Source organism: Acinonyx jubatus, chromosome E3 (assembly GCF_027475565.1).
Source record: "Acinonyx jubatus isolate Ajub_Pintada_27869175 chromosome E3, VMU_Ajub_asm_v1.0, whole genome shotgun sequence".
In the NCBI taxonomy this organism is placed as follows: Eukaryota; Metazoa; Chordata; class Mammalia; order Carnivora; family Felidae; genus Acinonyx; species Acinonyx jubatus.
In genome coordinates this window covers 12299192-12315022 of record NC_069398.1, presented here as the reverse complement: position 1 = coordinate 12315022, position 15831 = coordinate 12299192, and the positions used below count along the sequence as shown (strand labels likewise).

The 15831-nt window shown below is 44.7% G+C and overlaps 1 protein-coding gene across 8 annotated transcripts in view; it reads right to left on the bottom strand.

Annotated features, from left to right (window-relative positions):
- Nucleotides 1–15831, bottom strand: part of LDAF1 (lipid droplet assembly factor 1) — a 58787-nt gene that overhangs the window by 27610 nt on the left and 15346 nt on the right. For 2 of the 8 annotated variants that reach the window (XM_015067147.3, XM_015067149.3), the window contains exon 5: nucleotides 11861–13576. The exons of 5 other annotated variants lie outside the window; for them this stretch is intronic. In XM_015067147.3, the coding sequence (XP_014922633.1) occupies nucleotides 13495–13576 (82 nt within the window). In that variant the 3' untranslated portion in view covers nucleotides 11861–13494. Of the gene's footprint in view, nucleotides 1–9116; nucleotides 9670–11860; nucleotides 13577–15831 lie in introns of those variants that run through there. One more of the 8 variants, XM_027043072.2, reaches the window with a different exon arrangement.

Genomic DNA, 15831 nt, shown 5'->3' with positions numbered 1-15831 from the left:
AGATATATATGGTAGAACTCATCCCTGGTGTGGGGAAGGAAACCCCACACCATTATATGAAATGTCTTGTCTGTCTAGAGTAACAGAGGTTAAAAATTCAAGGTATCTCCTCAAAACCATTCTTTAGATACTGCTTGATAAGAGAATACGGCCTTAACCTACTACTGACAAATGGTGTTAGAGTCCAACTTTTCTGTGACTATCCTGTAACAGTGTTAAATATTAGAACCAGAAATCTTGCATATGCTGTACTTTGTAAAATGGCACTTAAGAGTTGGCCACTTAAGTGGCTTCCTGATCTCCCCAAGTCTATATGGACTGGGCAGATGTGGTAAGAGTCCTGACAAGGGGCCATTATGCAATAGGGTCCAATCACATGGGTCCCTATAAATAGGGTAGATAGATCAGAATCACATCATGTTCCAAAGGGAGAAATCAGAATGACATGGGCTACAAGCCACGGAATGCAGGCAGCCTATATTAGGTGGGGCATGGCAAGCAAATATATTCTCTCCTAGAATACAGCCCTGCTGCCCCATTTTGGACTTCTGAATTCAAGTTGCAAAATAACCTGTGTTTTAAACCACTCAGTTTGTATTAATTTCTTAAAACAGCAATAGGAAACAAATATAACCTCTAATGTGTCCCTACAGCCAACACTTTGCTAGAAATGCATACATTTTACAGAAGAGCAACTTGAACCTAGTGTAGCTTGTCCAGGATATCACTGTGTCTTGATCACGAAGCTGGAGCTTCTCATCCCCAGATTGGTCTGTTTGTGTAGAGTCAGGATCAAGGTGACAGACTTGTTTCTGATGTTTGCCACAAATGCTCGGGCAGAACTCAGAAAAGCTAACCGGCTGTGGAACAGCTGCTAGGATGAATACTTGTTGCCATGGTAACCTGGAACAAGTATAAGAGTGATTGAAGAAAGTCACGTTCTCAACTTTGGGTGGTACGCATCCTGCCATATGTGGGGGAGGCGGCCTAGCTGTGTGGGGAGTGAGCTCAAATCCCAAGAGGCTGCTCCTTCACCCAGTGTCTGCAATCTACCTTATCCAGTAAGGATAAGCTGTAATTGTGACACAGGTCTCAGGAGGTAGATGAAGGGCATGTGGGATTCTAATACTCAGCCCAACAGTTCCATGGGTGGAGGTTACAGGGATTGGTAATGGACCTATGAGCCTTGGGAAGTCCCCTCTAACATTGAACTTTTCTTTCCTGCCATTCTGCTGACTTGGGTGGTTTTATGAAATTTGTAGGGTTTTAGAATAAGGGCTAGAATAAGGTTTGTGTTCTAGTTCTGTCTCTCTCTTGCTGCATGACTTTGGACAGATGGAACACAATCTCTGAGTCTACTTCCACATCTGTAAAATGGGAATAAAACTTATTTGGGGGCATCTGGCTGGCTTTGTTAGTGGAGCATGTGACTCTTGATCTTGAGGTTGTAGGTCCCAGCCCCCCACTGGGCACAGAGATTACTTAAAATCTTAAAAAAACAAAGCCTACTTAGAAAGCACGTGAGCATTCAATAAGATAGTCAATCGTCAAGTTCTTGTGTATGTGCTGCCCAGTCAGCATTGGAGCCATCTAAATAAAACCGCGGAGATAAAATTATAAGCAACTGAAGGTAGGATATAACTATGTATTAGGCAACAGGTACTTAGTCAGGCATATATTTTGAAAAATAAACATGTCCTGACCCCACCTACTAAACTAGAATCTTTGAGGGGTGTCTAAGCATGTTTAGGCTCTGTGGGAGGCCAAAGAATGGCCCTCAAATATCCATGTCCTAATTTCAGAAACATGTGAAATGTTACCTTCCATGGGAAAAGAGGATTTTGAGTACATGATTAATTTCGGGGTCCTGGATAGGGAAATTATCTGAATTATCCCTGTGGGCCCTAACTTCAATCACAAGGATCCCTGTAAGAGAGAAACAGGGTGAGATCTGACCACAGGAGGACAAGGCAATGTGACGATGGCAGCAGAGACTGGAATGATGCACAGTGAGCACAAGGGAGGAGCTACCAGCCAAGGAAAACAAGTGGACACCAGAAGCTAAATGAGTCCAGGAAAAGGACTCTCCCCTAGAGCCTCCAGAAGGAAATAGCCTCACTGGCATGCATCTTGACTTCAGCCTAGTGAAACTGATTTCAAATTTCTGACCTCCAAAATAAATCGGTTATTTTTAAGCCCCTGAGCTTGTGGTAATTTGTTACAGCAGCAAAAGGAAACTAAAGCAAAGCTGCTCCTGTGAGTCTGACATACACCCCTGGGTAAGAATCGCTATGTTAAACAAAGCGATTGGTGGCAAACTTTGTCATAGACGTGTTACAAACACACATGGTTGCTCCTATATAGAGTCGAAGAACATGGGAACAGTTTATCATCTCAAGGACTTGGCAGATTCAAGTAGCAACCAGCCTCGTTTCTAAACCATAGTATATCCTGGTGAAATAGAAGAATTGCAGAGAACAGAAGTCCATCCTGATGTGGGAATTTAAGTTGTAACCCGTTGAGTTACCAGAATGCAAATTTCCTTTTATGGTTGTCACTACTGGGTCAATAAGCAGAAAATACATAGAGTTACATTGCTTCTGGCTTGAAGGTGGTCGTGCATGGAGAGGCAACCCACTTCACTGTGGGCAGGAGGGCAGGACAAGGGGGTCAGCAGAAGGTAGTGTTATGTAACCAGGCTGGAACGCTGGTGGAAACACCAAGCAGCACTTGGAGATTTTGGTGGATCGGAGATTTATTTAACACCGGCGGGCGCAGAGGAGACCGTTTCTCCAAAGATCTGAGCGCTGAATGCAAGTGGGGAGGGTAATTTATAGTTGTCAGCTTCCACATCTGTGGGGGTTTTCACACGCGCAGCAAACAAAGGAAGAAGAACCCGGAGGAAGGGGTCTCTAAACTAGAGACCAGAGTTTGTTTTAGCGCCATCAGCCATTTTGGCGTACTTTATTCACTTCTCCAACAGAACATGCAGTGTCCATGGTCTTGGTCATAGCAGCTTCCACCTGATGAGTCAATGGACTCCAGTGTGCATAGGGGGGGCTACTGGGTGGCAAGAGTAACGACTTCTTCTCTTGAGAGTAGATTTCCCTGCCAGAGGTTAGCATTTTGGCTAAGCTTCTTGGTCCTGACCTTTGATCACAGGGCACCTGAAGAACTTTATTTTGTGAATAAACACAACTACAACAGTCATGAGTGCACTGGAACAGACAGTGTAGTGTTGGCTGCTTAATCAGAAAGGGTTTTCTTCCCCCTTTCTTTTACTGTAATACTGTGATTTATAATAAATACATATTTCGTCTTTGTCTAGGTCTAGCACGGAGCTCCTGAAACCCTGGGAATCTCCTAAGTGAAGAGGGCAATCAAGGAGTCTTTTGTAATGTTAATAGACGACTTAAGGAAAGCCCCTAGATAACCAGGGAAGGGGATTTGTTGCCAGGGACACCAACCTCAAATAGACTGTAGAGACCTTCAGTCCCACCCCCTTGATGGGGAGAGAGCACAGAGGTTGAATCAGTCACCAGTGGTCAGGGACTTAACCAATCATGACTGTAAAATCCAAACAGGTGGGGATTTGAGAAGAGTGATGCTTTCAGAGAGGATATGGAAGTTCCTTGTCCTTTCTCCATGCCTCTGCATCAATTCCATCTGGCTATTCCTGAATTACATCCTTTAATAATAAACCAGTAATCTAGTAAGTACACTGTTTCTCTGAGTTCTATGAGACACTCTGGCAAAGTCATCAAACCCAAGGAGGGTCTCATCAGAACCTCCTATCTGTAGCCAGTCCATTAGGAAGAGCACAGGTGACAACCTGTACTTGTGACTGGCACCTGAAGCAGGGTGGGCTGGGGTGGAGTCAGTCTTATAAGACCTAGACCTTAACCTGTGTGTGGGATCTGATGCCACAGTGACATCAGATAGTCACAGAATTCAGTTAAATTGTAGGACACCAGATGGTGTCAGAATTGCTTGGTGGTATGGGAAACCCCCCACCCCCACCCCGCCCTGACATACACATTGGAGTTGGTCCCAGAATCCTCCTTCTTCTCTCCCCACTCCCTTCTTCCCTAATAAGAGAAATTTGACCTTGTTCTGGAATGGGGTAGTATATCCCCCAGGGGATATACCCAGATTGGGCTACATAATGAAGATAAAGTCTCATTCCTCTTGCAGATTAGCTACCAGCAGGCATATGATTCTGTTCAATCACATTTATTGAGGGATATTGGAAGGGGGCTTCTGTCTTTTGCTTCCCTGTGTAAAAAAAAAAAAAAGTTATGTAATTCTAGCCCCTTTTCTTCCTGCCTGTGGATGTGGTTGTGGGACATTGTGATTCCTTGAGCTGTGGCAGCCATCTTGTGACCATGAGGAAATAAACCTAATGACGCTGAGAATGACGGAGTAAAACAGAAAACCTAAATTCCTGACTACTTCATTGTGTTTCCTCAATCAACCCTGGAGTCACTTGCATCTTTTAAAAAGAAAACCACAGGCCCCAAAATGGAATAACTTATGCTAGGCCAAGTTACCAAAACAGAGCTTAATACCTAATCTAATTGCAGTTTCAACCTACCCCAGAAATGTAGTCTTAACTGGTAAATCAGGAATTTTCTAATCAGCACCAATGGGCCCTCTCCATTCCCCAAAATAAGATGAGATCATCTTTATCTGTGTAAGACCTTCTGCTCTTCCCCTAAGGGAGAGTGACCTTGCCTAAAACAATTTTTTTCTTTTGCTAATAACTTCTTTGCCCTACCCTCTTTCCTATAAAAACTTTCCACTTTGTACAGCTCCTCAGAGATCCCCTCTACTTGCTAGATGGAATTCATGAATTGCTTCATAAAACCAATGTGAGAAGTGAGATGATTCATTTTCAAACACACCAAATAAAAGCTGTGCTGTCTAGTTAACCATAGGTTTACAACCTATTGGAAATATGTACAAGCTGCCCACACACACCCCTCCCCCACCCCTTGCAACAATGGAGTCCCCAATGCTTGAACACTTCACTTCCTGGTTATTCCTCCCCTCTCCATTTCCCCAGGCTTATTTTTTGTGGGCTCTGCAATGAGCATGTGCCAAAGAACTGAAGTTCTCTGGGTCACCTCAAGGAGTGTACATTTGTTCCAATCAGACTACATGGCTATAGGTGACTTCCAGGTAAGGCTGTCACCTCTGTAGTACTCAGCCAATGAGGAACCAGGGGAGTAACGTGCATGCTAGAAGATAAATTGCATGCTATAACTGCCCCGAGTTGTGCCTGTCCATCAGATACCTGCTCTTGCAAGAACCTTGATTGAAGCCTTGCTTCACTGTGCTCCAAGTCTCCTAGTCCCTCCTTTGATTGGGCCAGTGGATTTATTTCTCACAACCAATTAGATCTTCAAATTTACTCAGCTGAAATTTTAACAATCTTTGATGTTGAGTGAGATTCTAAGGATTCCTATTTTTAAAGGGAGGCCGTTTGTTTCTTGTAGGTAAAAAGCACTCAAAATGATTCAGGATTAAAGAACCTTTATTTTTAGGAGAATGACTATGGGTATAATTTGCATCTGTAAGAACACCCCAAGTTATATGTAAGCTGTCCTTTGGATTAATAGCCAAATTTGTATAAATCACAAAGAAGAACACCTTCTGTTACATTTATTTTGTTTTGGCTCCCACAAGGCCCAAGAGGACCAGAGTCTTGTTCTGTTCATCTTTGAATTCCCACTGGTCCTCACGTGGGGAAGTGGTTGACCAAAAATATAGTACGAAGAAGTTTGATTCTATGAAAATTAGTAACAGGAAACATCACTAAAATGGAGTCAGGAAGTTTTGGCATGGGGAGTTCCCATGCCCTACCACTCCAAATCAATTGCAGACACAACAGAAGAGATGAATTTTACTGTGAACAGGGAACCACTCTACTCTTCCAGGTGGACGTAGAGATGTTTTCCTCATTTCCTGCCCCCCCTCACCCCCACCAGGCAACAGTTCAACCAATGAGAAGCCACTATACTTCAAACTCCCAGTTTCTCCAATGGACTTTTAGTTCATAACAGCCTTCCCAATTTACCCCTTCTCTCCTTAAAAAGAGCGTTCCTCAGGGCACCTGGGTGGCTCAGTCCATTGAGCTGTCCCTCTCTTGATTTTGACACAGGTCATGATCTCATGGTTGTGGGATCGACCCTGCTCTGCACTGGGCATGCAGCCTGCTTGGGATTCTCTCTCCCTCTGCCCCCGCTTGCATGCTCACGCATATGTGCTCTCTCTCTCTCAGAAAAAAGAGGGGGGGGCACCTGGGTGGCTCAGTCAGTTAAGTATCCAACTTCAGCTCAGGTCATGATCTCATAGCTGGTGGGTTCAAGCCCCACACTGGGCTCTGTGCTGACAGCTCAGAACCTGGAGCCTGCTTCAGATTCTGTGTTTCCCTCTCTCTCTGCCCCTCCCCAGCTTGCACTTTGTCTCTCTCAAAAACAAACATTAAAAAAAAAAAAAAAAAAGCATGCCTCTCCCTTGTAACCTGGACTTGCCTACAGTTTTGCTGTTTGTCCCCAATTGCAATTCTCTTTTATTCACAAATAAACCCATCTTTTTTTCTGGTAAAATAACTGGCAGTATCTATGAGGTTACCAATTCAAAGCAGACAGTATGGTCTCTTCTCTTCCATACTTAGGAATGGATCCTCCTCCCTTAATTCTGTTAGGGTCACAGGGGCAGGGAAGATGCCAGGAAGCAAGCATGGATGCAGGAAACATGGGTTCTAGCCCTGGTACTGCAGACTTACAGTGTCTGGCCTCAGGTGTGCATCTTCAGGAGAGGACTGAAGAGGCAATCTATTTATTACCTTGTTACCCAAGGTGTGTGGTCTGTGCAAGGCTTCCCCTGGGAGCTGGTAAGCAGCGCATAAACTCAGGTCCTGCTCCAGACCTAAGGATTCAGAATCTGCCCTGTAGCAGGAGTCCTTGTTACTAATGCACATTTACAATGCACATTAATGGATGCAAGTTAACATTTGATGTGTGAGTCAAAAGCTTCTTCCAGTTAGCGCTACTCCCTGCTGGCCCAGCTTCATATTGCCTGAACGTGAGCTCCCTCTTCTGGCTCAGAAATTAAGCGCTTTCTTTAGGAAACACTTCTGATCCATTTGTTTTTTTTTTTTTTTAAGGGTTTCAAATGGGGCTTGAAGCTCCAGCACCTAAACAGGGGCATAAGGGCTGTTTTTTTTTTAAGGGTTTCAAATGCGGCTTGAAGTTAGCTCCAGCACCTAAACAGGGGCATAGCATATGCATAGGACCTTGAGTCTCCTCCTGCGTTTTGGAAACTTGAACAATGCCTACAGCCCGGAGCAGGGGGGGGCCATGCCCTCTCCAACCTAGATGGCTCAGATTCCCCCCTGCCAAGGAGTCCACTTTCCCCGTGACTCAGCCTTGTCATTTCTGCTTTTTTTTGGTAATATTTATTTATTTATTTATTTATTTAAAATTTTTTTTAACGTTTTATTTATTTTTGAGACAGGGAGAGACAGAGCATGAACAGGGGAGGGTCAGAGTGAGGGAGACACAGAATCTGAAGCAGGCTCCAGGCTTCCAGCTGTCTGCACGGAGCCCGATGCGGGGCTCGAACTCACGGACTGCGAGATCATGACCTGAGCCGAAGTCAGACGCTCAACCGACTGAACCACCCAGGCGCCCCAATTTTTATTTATTTTTGAGAGAGAAAGAGAGAAAGGCAGACAGAGAGAGGGAGACCCAGAATCCAAAGCATGCTTCAGGCTCCCAGCTGTCAGCACAGAGCCCAACGCAGGGCTCCAACCCACGAACTGTGAGATCATGACCTGAGCTGAAGTTGGAGCTTAACCGACTGAGCCACCCAGGTGCCCCATGTCATTTCTGCTTTAACAACAAAGCAGGGAGAGATGAACAAACAGTGCCTGACCTGGCAGGCTGGTGATGGGGTAGTCACCAGCCAGCCCTGAGACCTTTGGCAAACTGTTGGCCCAGTTTCCTCTTCTGCCAGCTGATGAATATGGCATGAAGTTGGAACAGAGTGACCTTGCAAAACTGTTGTGAAAGGTCAAAAATGGTAATCGATGTGAAAGGTCTTTGAAAACCTGAAATGTTTGTTTCACAAACATGAAGGTGTTTTCCTGATGCCATTACTGTAACTGGCTGCTCTAGCACAGACCTGGCCAACTCCAGCCTCTGATCCCAGACGAGCTGTGCCTTGCTTGGCCTAATGCTCTTAATTCTCATTATTTGTCTACATCAAGATTTCTCAACCTTGGCACCAACATTTGGGCCCAGATAATCTTTTTGTAAGGAGGTGTCATATGCACTGTAGGATGGTTAGCAGCATCCCTGGCCTCAACCCACCAGATGCCAGCCTCACCCCCTCTTCCAAACACACACACAGTCATGACAATCAAAAATGCCTCCAGATGCTGCCAGACGGGAACAGGCTATAGATCCAGACTTCTTGATCTTTCTAGTCAATGGAAAATGTTGTTCAGGGGCTTCTATGTATAAGGTTATAGGCTACCCAAAGTGAATAGACGGACTTTGTTTCCATCCCCAGAGCACTGGTGGAGAGGAGGCACGTAAGCAGGGTGGGAGGAAGGACAAATGCAAGAGACAATTTCGTTGAGGAAGGGTATAATTGTTCCACTGTGTTGTAGCACTTTTATAATCTAGAGATCACTTGCCTCCACCTCCCAAAGATTCTGGGTGGGTAGCATTCTCACTACAGACTGAGGAAGTCAACACACAGAGAGGTTGTCACTTGCTCACCATGCCTGGTCCACAAGGGCTGTACATATAAAGACAGTGCATACAGCAAGACATGACTTCAATTTAAGCTGGACTGTGGAAGGTGGAAATGTTTCAAAAAGGGAGGTTTGGAAAGGGGATGCCCAACACCATTGATTTTCAACTTTTCTGCCACACACATGATGGATAATATCCACCCTGACGACACACCCAAGAGGCACACCAAATTTGTATGTAATCCCTACCCCCTTCCTTTCCTTCAGGAAGGCAAAGAAAGCACTTTAATAATTTGTAATTGTCACAGCTCTTACCAATCACTCAGAGAGTGTGTGTGTGTGTGTGTGTGTGTGTGTGCACGCACGTGCGTGCACGCATAATTTAATCACTCAGGATATGTGTATGCATGCACGCACAGGGGTTCTGGGGGATGCCATGGCATAGGTAAGGTTACTCTCAAATTCTACATCCTCTCTCTAGCTCCACCTTTTCTCTCCTGCTCAAGGAAGCACAGCAGAACCTCATGAAAGTACCGTTAGTCATTCTCAACCTTCTTGCGACAACTCACACCTGATCTGCCTTTGACAAAATGCCGCAACTTCTGGGCTCAATCTCCCTTTTTTTTCTCTCTTTTCCAACTTCTATTTAAATTCTAGTTAGTTAACATACAGTGCAATATCGGTTGCAGGAGTAGAATTCAGGGATTCATCACTTACCTATGACACCCTGTTCTACACGGAGCAGACTGCAGGAGCTGCACACAAGTGGTAGTTGAAATGGTTACTTCAATGGAGACAATTTTAGGGGAAGCCAATCGCTCACATTCCGTTTCATGAAAGCGGTGATCTCTGGAGTTCAGTGACACGGCAGCAAAGGATGTGGGTACGGTCGCAGACGGCATCTATTAGGGCATGGGTCCAAATTTCAGAAGGCCTCAAAGGCAGGTTGGAGGAGTGGATATTGAACAGTACACGGGTTACACAGGTGGGTTTTGTAGTCAGGCACACTGGGCTTGAATCCCACTTGTTTCTGTGTGCCCTTAAAACAGTTTAACCACTCAGTCTTTTGGCTTCTTCATCTCTAAAATGGGTGGTAGTGAGGATGGACTGAAACGTGTATTGATTTGTAGAGGTTTCAAGATCGCACCCAACATGTGGCAAAAACAGAGACATACTGATAAATTAACATTCTGGCTGTATAAAGTCACAGCTTTCACGCTCTGAGGATAAATTACCTTTCCAAATGAGCCGCACATTGAACTATATCTAAAAAGCAGGCACCTTTTGAATAATGAGTGAGTCCTAACATTCCTCCAAGCTTGGCTAACAATAGGCCTCTTACACGTTCCTGTTGCACTGTTTTAAATGATGGTGCACTGTGCATTTTGACAACTGTGCCTTATGGGCCCGTTCTATGGCAGGCACTCTGCTAGGTTCTGTACGTTATTTTACTTTGATTGGCAAAGGCCTTGGGCTCCAGGCAATATTATGGGGAGCCTGAATTGCAAAGCTATGATTAGATGCCACATTTCTTGGCAGAATTAGTGAGTCAGTTCTGCTCTAAACCTTAGTTTCATTTCTAAACTCCAGAGGCTGATGCATACAAAAAATGAGAAGCCAGCAGGGGCAGCTTGTGATGGGTCTCACTCAAGTGTAGTGGGAAAGCACCTTGTACTTGCAGAGTTTGAAGTAAGGATGTTTATATAATCGGAAATGTGTTTTAAAATGATCTCTTGGCTACTCCTAGGAGACCATCTCATAAGATGTCTGTGTAAAGCTCTCAGCACTGAAAATACTCCCAAACATTATATCCTCAGCCCAGACCTACACTCTAAGCCAACAGTCTACTTGATTAATCCTATTGGTGTTAAGGGCGTATCTGACTTAATATAAGCAAAGCAGATTTTGAATATTCACCCAGTCCCCACCTCAGAAAAATAGTTTCTCTGTCTACCCACCAGCTCAAGTTAAAAAAATTTATGTCCCCCTTTCCTTCATCATCCACATGCAATCAACCACCAGATGCTGCCGGCTCTCCAAGGGAGGGAGGTCTCCATTACCTCCATCCCAGTGTGGTGCCACAACCATCCTCTGCTCTGGGCCTCTGGAGACCTAAATGGCTTTCAGCTCCCAACCCACTGCCTATAGAGTGATCTTTTAACATCCAAATCTATGTCCCTCTAAACTTTATGGTCTTCCCTTTACTCATTGGTGTAAATTTACTATATGGACCAGTGCACGATGGACTCCTATCTCTTTCATCTACCCTTTGCTTACCAGGCCCAGCCACACTGACATTTCGATTTTTCCAGTCTCTGGGCCTTTGTGTCCCTGTGCCTTCTGCTGGGAACACGCAGCCCCAGCTCATGGCATGGCAGTAACTTCTCATTCTTTGGTTCAGAGAAGAAATCCCTGCTTGCTGTGACTAAACTGGCCTCCCACAGTTATTTATCACCCTTTACTTTCATTGATATGCTTGTCACAATCTAATACTTTGTCTGCTTGTTGTAGCAGGTAGACTCTAAGGTAGAGCCCATGATCCCAACCTGTGGTACACATGCCTTTGTGCGATCCCATCCTTTCAAGTGTGGTTGGGACCTGTGATTGCTTCTAACCCACAGAATACAGTGAAAGTGACAAGATGTACGTGATTATGCTACATAAGAATGTAATGTCTGCCTTGCTAAGAGACTCTCTCTCTCAGTGGCTTTGAAGAAGCAAGCTGCCAGGTGTGAAGTTCCATATAGACTGCAGGGAACTGGATGCTGCCAGTGACCATGTGGGCTTGGATGTGGATCCTTCCCCAGGTGAGCCTCAAATGAGAACCTAGCCCTGGCAACACTGTGTTTGTAGTCTTTCAAAGGACCCAGCTGAGCCAGGACTCCTAACACACTGAAAATGTGAGTTAACATATGCTCTTTTAAGTCTATAGTTTGTGGTAAACTGCTATACAGCAACATTTAATACACTTGTTAAACAACTCCTGTGTTAGAAAGTGAACTTCAGGACTGGGGACCTTTTCATTTTTCCATTACTGAAGCCTCAGAACCCAGCCGGGTAGATACCATCGACAGAAAATAGCAGACCCTTGCATGAAGAAAAGAAACATTTAATAAATACCAACTGTTAATACTGGCAAGAAAGGGCACCTCTTATTCTCAAGTAGAGATAAAACCACCTTTAGGGACAGGCATGACAGTCAAGGGATTCAGAAGTTTCCAGATGAAGGCCTTTATGCCCTATCACAAGTAGCAGGCTTATTATTTTCGTTTGCCCAGTAAATATTTCCTCTCCTTCTCATATTCCTTTGGGAGTATGCACACCATCCTATGTGAAACCAGTGGACCTGACCTAAACCATCCCTGGTTCCCATGAACCTATGTCCCAGCCCTGCCCTATCAGCAGAGTCTAACCTCCTGGCCACTGTGATTGGTTCAGGGTTGCTCACATGACCCAAGTCTGTCCATTCAGAGCCAAGCCCAGAACATCTGCTTGTACTGTTGGAAAAGAGCAGCTTTCTTACCAGTGCAGAGTGCTGACTGTAGGGTTGATGTAAAGCCAGAGTTGCTGGGACCCCAGGTAAGGAGGGCCTGACTGGAAAAGGAGCTCACACGGAGGAAACTAGGGCTGAGGGCTGAGAGAGATGCCTCAAAGCACCACTGGATCCGGCAGTACCTGAAAATCTAACCCCTGGCTTTTTAGTTGAGTGAAATGAACTTCCCCCTTCTGCGCCCCACTTTTTAAAGCCACTTTGGGTGGAGTGTCTATCACAAACCCTATTACCTGGGATCTGACATGAAATCAACAGAGAAGGAATAAGCAGGTATGATGTCTTAGGGGTGAAATAAAGAGTTAAGAAGCTCATCTAGATAAATATTTAATAAAATGCCACAGCAGACCACTGAAGTAGAAATCCCATGGGATTTTAAAAGTTTGTGTAATCCTTTAGCATTCCATAGGACTTTTTACAGATGTGGCTTAACAAGTTCCTGAAAACAATACAAAAGTGTCAAGTGCAAGTATTTTAGAAAGTAACAGCACTTAACAGTACTCAACATGGGAACTAAGCCTTTAGACTTTTTCAAAAGTGCCCTTGGCCATAAAGTTAACTTTGGACTGTATTTTCCAGCTTTGTCTGAGAGGCCATAATTACCAAATTTTGCTAGTTTTTCTGATACAAAGCTAATAAGGCAGAAGAATTTGTTCTGTTTTCGATCACTTTTGCCACCTCGTTTCAAGGAAGTGAAGAAATAAACAGCTTCCTCATTTCAGAAAGAAAGAAAAAAAGAAAGGAAGCAAGGAAGGAAGGGGAGGGAGGGAAGGAAGATAGAAGAAAAAAAAAGAAACCATAGTTGCCCCAGCTGGGCCCTTGGACACAAGATTGGAGTCTTTGGGGTCAAGCTGCTGGCTGTAAGGAGTGGGGCCAAAGTCAAGACCGCACACTGGAGAGGAGTGAAAGGTGGGAGGAGCTGCCAAGCCACTGCAATTTTTAGCTAATTCTCACGTGAGGGTGGGTCAGCCAACAGAACCACAGGGACTCAAGAGCAACTGATCACCAAGTGGCCTCAAGTTGCCCCCGCAGGATCCTACAAATAAGAGAAAAGGCTAGAGGACACATACAGGGAGTGTTTGACCACCCAGCCCCCATCTGAGTCAATCCTAAGGGTTGAGTATGATCCACAGACTTCGAGAAGTGCTTGCAAAAAGCTCTGGCTCCGCTCAGCCGATCATTCCTGGTAGAGCCCCTCTAAGTCTGCGGACTTCATAGCAAGCTGACAGTCGCCACCGGAGTTTTGTTGTGTTAACAGTCTGTTTGGTAACAAGAGGAAATGGTTAGCCCTACGGCCTCTTTATTTATTTTTTATTTTTTAAAATGTTTATTTTTGAGAGAGAGAGACAGAGCATGCGTAGGGCAGGGGCAGAGAGAGAGACACACAGAATGTGAAGCAGGCTCCAGGCTCTGAGCTGTCAGCACAGAGCCCGACGCGGGACTAAAACTCACCAACAGTGAGATCATGACCTGAGCTGAAATTGGATGCTTTAACCGACTAAACCACCCAGCCACCCCATGTTTATTTATTTTTTAATGCTTATTTATTTTTGAGAAAGGAAGAGAGAGATAGAACATGAGTGGGGGAGGGGCAGAGACAGAGGGAGACAGAAAATCTGAAGCAAGTTCCAGGCTCTGAGCTGTCAGCACAGAGCCTGATGCGGGACTCAAACTCAGAAACAGTGAGATCATGACCTGAGCCGAAGTTGGATGCTTAACTGACTAAACCACTTGCCACCCCATGTTTATTTGTTTTTTAATGCTTATTTATTTTTGTGAGAGACAGACAGAGAGAGAGAGAGAGAGAGAGAGAGAGAGAGAGAGAGAGAGAGAGAGAGAACGTGGGTGGGGGAGGGGCAGAGAGAGAGGGAGGCACAGAATCTGAAGCAGGCTCCAGGCTCTGAGCTGTCAGCACAGAGCCCGACGTGGGGCTTGAACCTATGACCCATGGGATCATGACCTGAGCCAAAGTCAGAGGCTTAACCAACTGAGCTACCCAGGCATAGGGCCTCTTTAAAGAGCTTCAATGCTGAGCATGCACAAAACTGAATACAGGACTTTCTTTGTTGGTTTGTTTTTAGCTACTTCTTGAAACACCAGATTTGAGGCTTTACCATTTACAGATGGAAATTGAGGGTACAAGAGGTTAAAATGACTGAGTTAGGGGTAGGGATTATGGCCCTTCCCCCTATTCTAATTTGGACACTGCATTTTCTCAGTGTATTGTTCACATTCTCGCAATAATCCAGTGATTGTTGGAGTAGCCCTATTTTACCAGTGAAAGAAAACTGAGAACAGAGAAGTTAAGCAGCTTGTTCAAGATCACACAGCTAAAAAATGGCAGAGCTGGGATTGAGACCCGTATCTTCTGATTCCAATTAATCCGCTGTTTCTTGACATCTTCAACAGAAGAGACGTAGGGGGCAAAAAGGAAGACAAATAGGTCTTTTTTAGCCCCTGTGATGGCAAGTTTCTGAGGGGAGTGAGAGTGGAGATAGCATTATCGATATTAAGTGCATCTATAGGTTATCTTTGAATTTCAAATACCTTTGCCAACATGGACACCCCAGTGCGGAAATCTGTGGCATACACCAGAGTTTGGCTGACCAACACAGCTGAGAAAACAGCACTCCATCTCACAGCCTCCTTGCCAGCTTAGAACAGCCAACTGACACAATTCTAGCCAAGGAAGTCAGCTTGGGCAGGATGGGGAGAGGTCCTAGGAAAAACTGCACTTACTTGATAAAAATGGTCAGACTCAAGTGGTGAGGGAGGTCTCATTTTTTTTTTCTCCCTTCATCCTGCCTTGAATGTTCTTGGTGCAGCCAGAGCCACAACAGCTTTCTTGTGGCCATGAGGTCACAAACCAATGGGCTAAGCATGGCAACACCAAAAGACATAAGGTGGCTGGTATGTAGATGACACCATGCAGTTAATCCATTTTCTTAAGGACATCTTACAGTTTTATTCCCTTTTTTCTTTTTCAAAAATTTTAGCTGCATATTATCTTTTGTTTTAAGGTCAAGATCCCATTTGCATCATGGAATAAAGTGAACAGTTCCTCTTTCTTCCCCCTATGCTTTGGAACATTCAGTAAGAGTTTCTCGAATTTAAGAATTCACTAGTGCAAGGGTTTTCAGGTGACAACTATTTTCATAGTAATATAATATGCTCAATGCCTTTGTTGCTCTCATTCTCCACAAAGGAACAGTGGAGTGGTTTTTTTTAAGCTTATTTTTGAGAAAGAGAGAGAAAGCATAAGTGGGGAAGAGGGAGAAAGAAAGGGAAACAGAGGATCCAAAGGGGGCTCTGTGCTGACAGCAGAGAGCTCGATGCGGGGCTTGAACTCACAAACCGCGAGATCATGATCTGAGCCTAAATCAGAAGCTTGACTGACTAAGCCACTCAAGTGCCCCAACAGTGGAGTTTTCACAGTATATGTGGAACATGTGCATGACTCCATGAACCAATATTCTCCAAATGAGCAATGCATGAAGTTAAAAAACACACACCA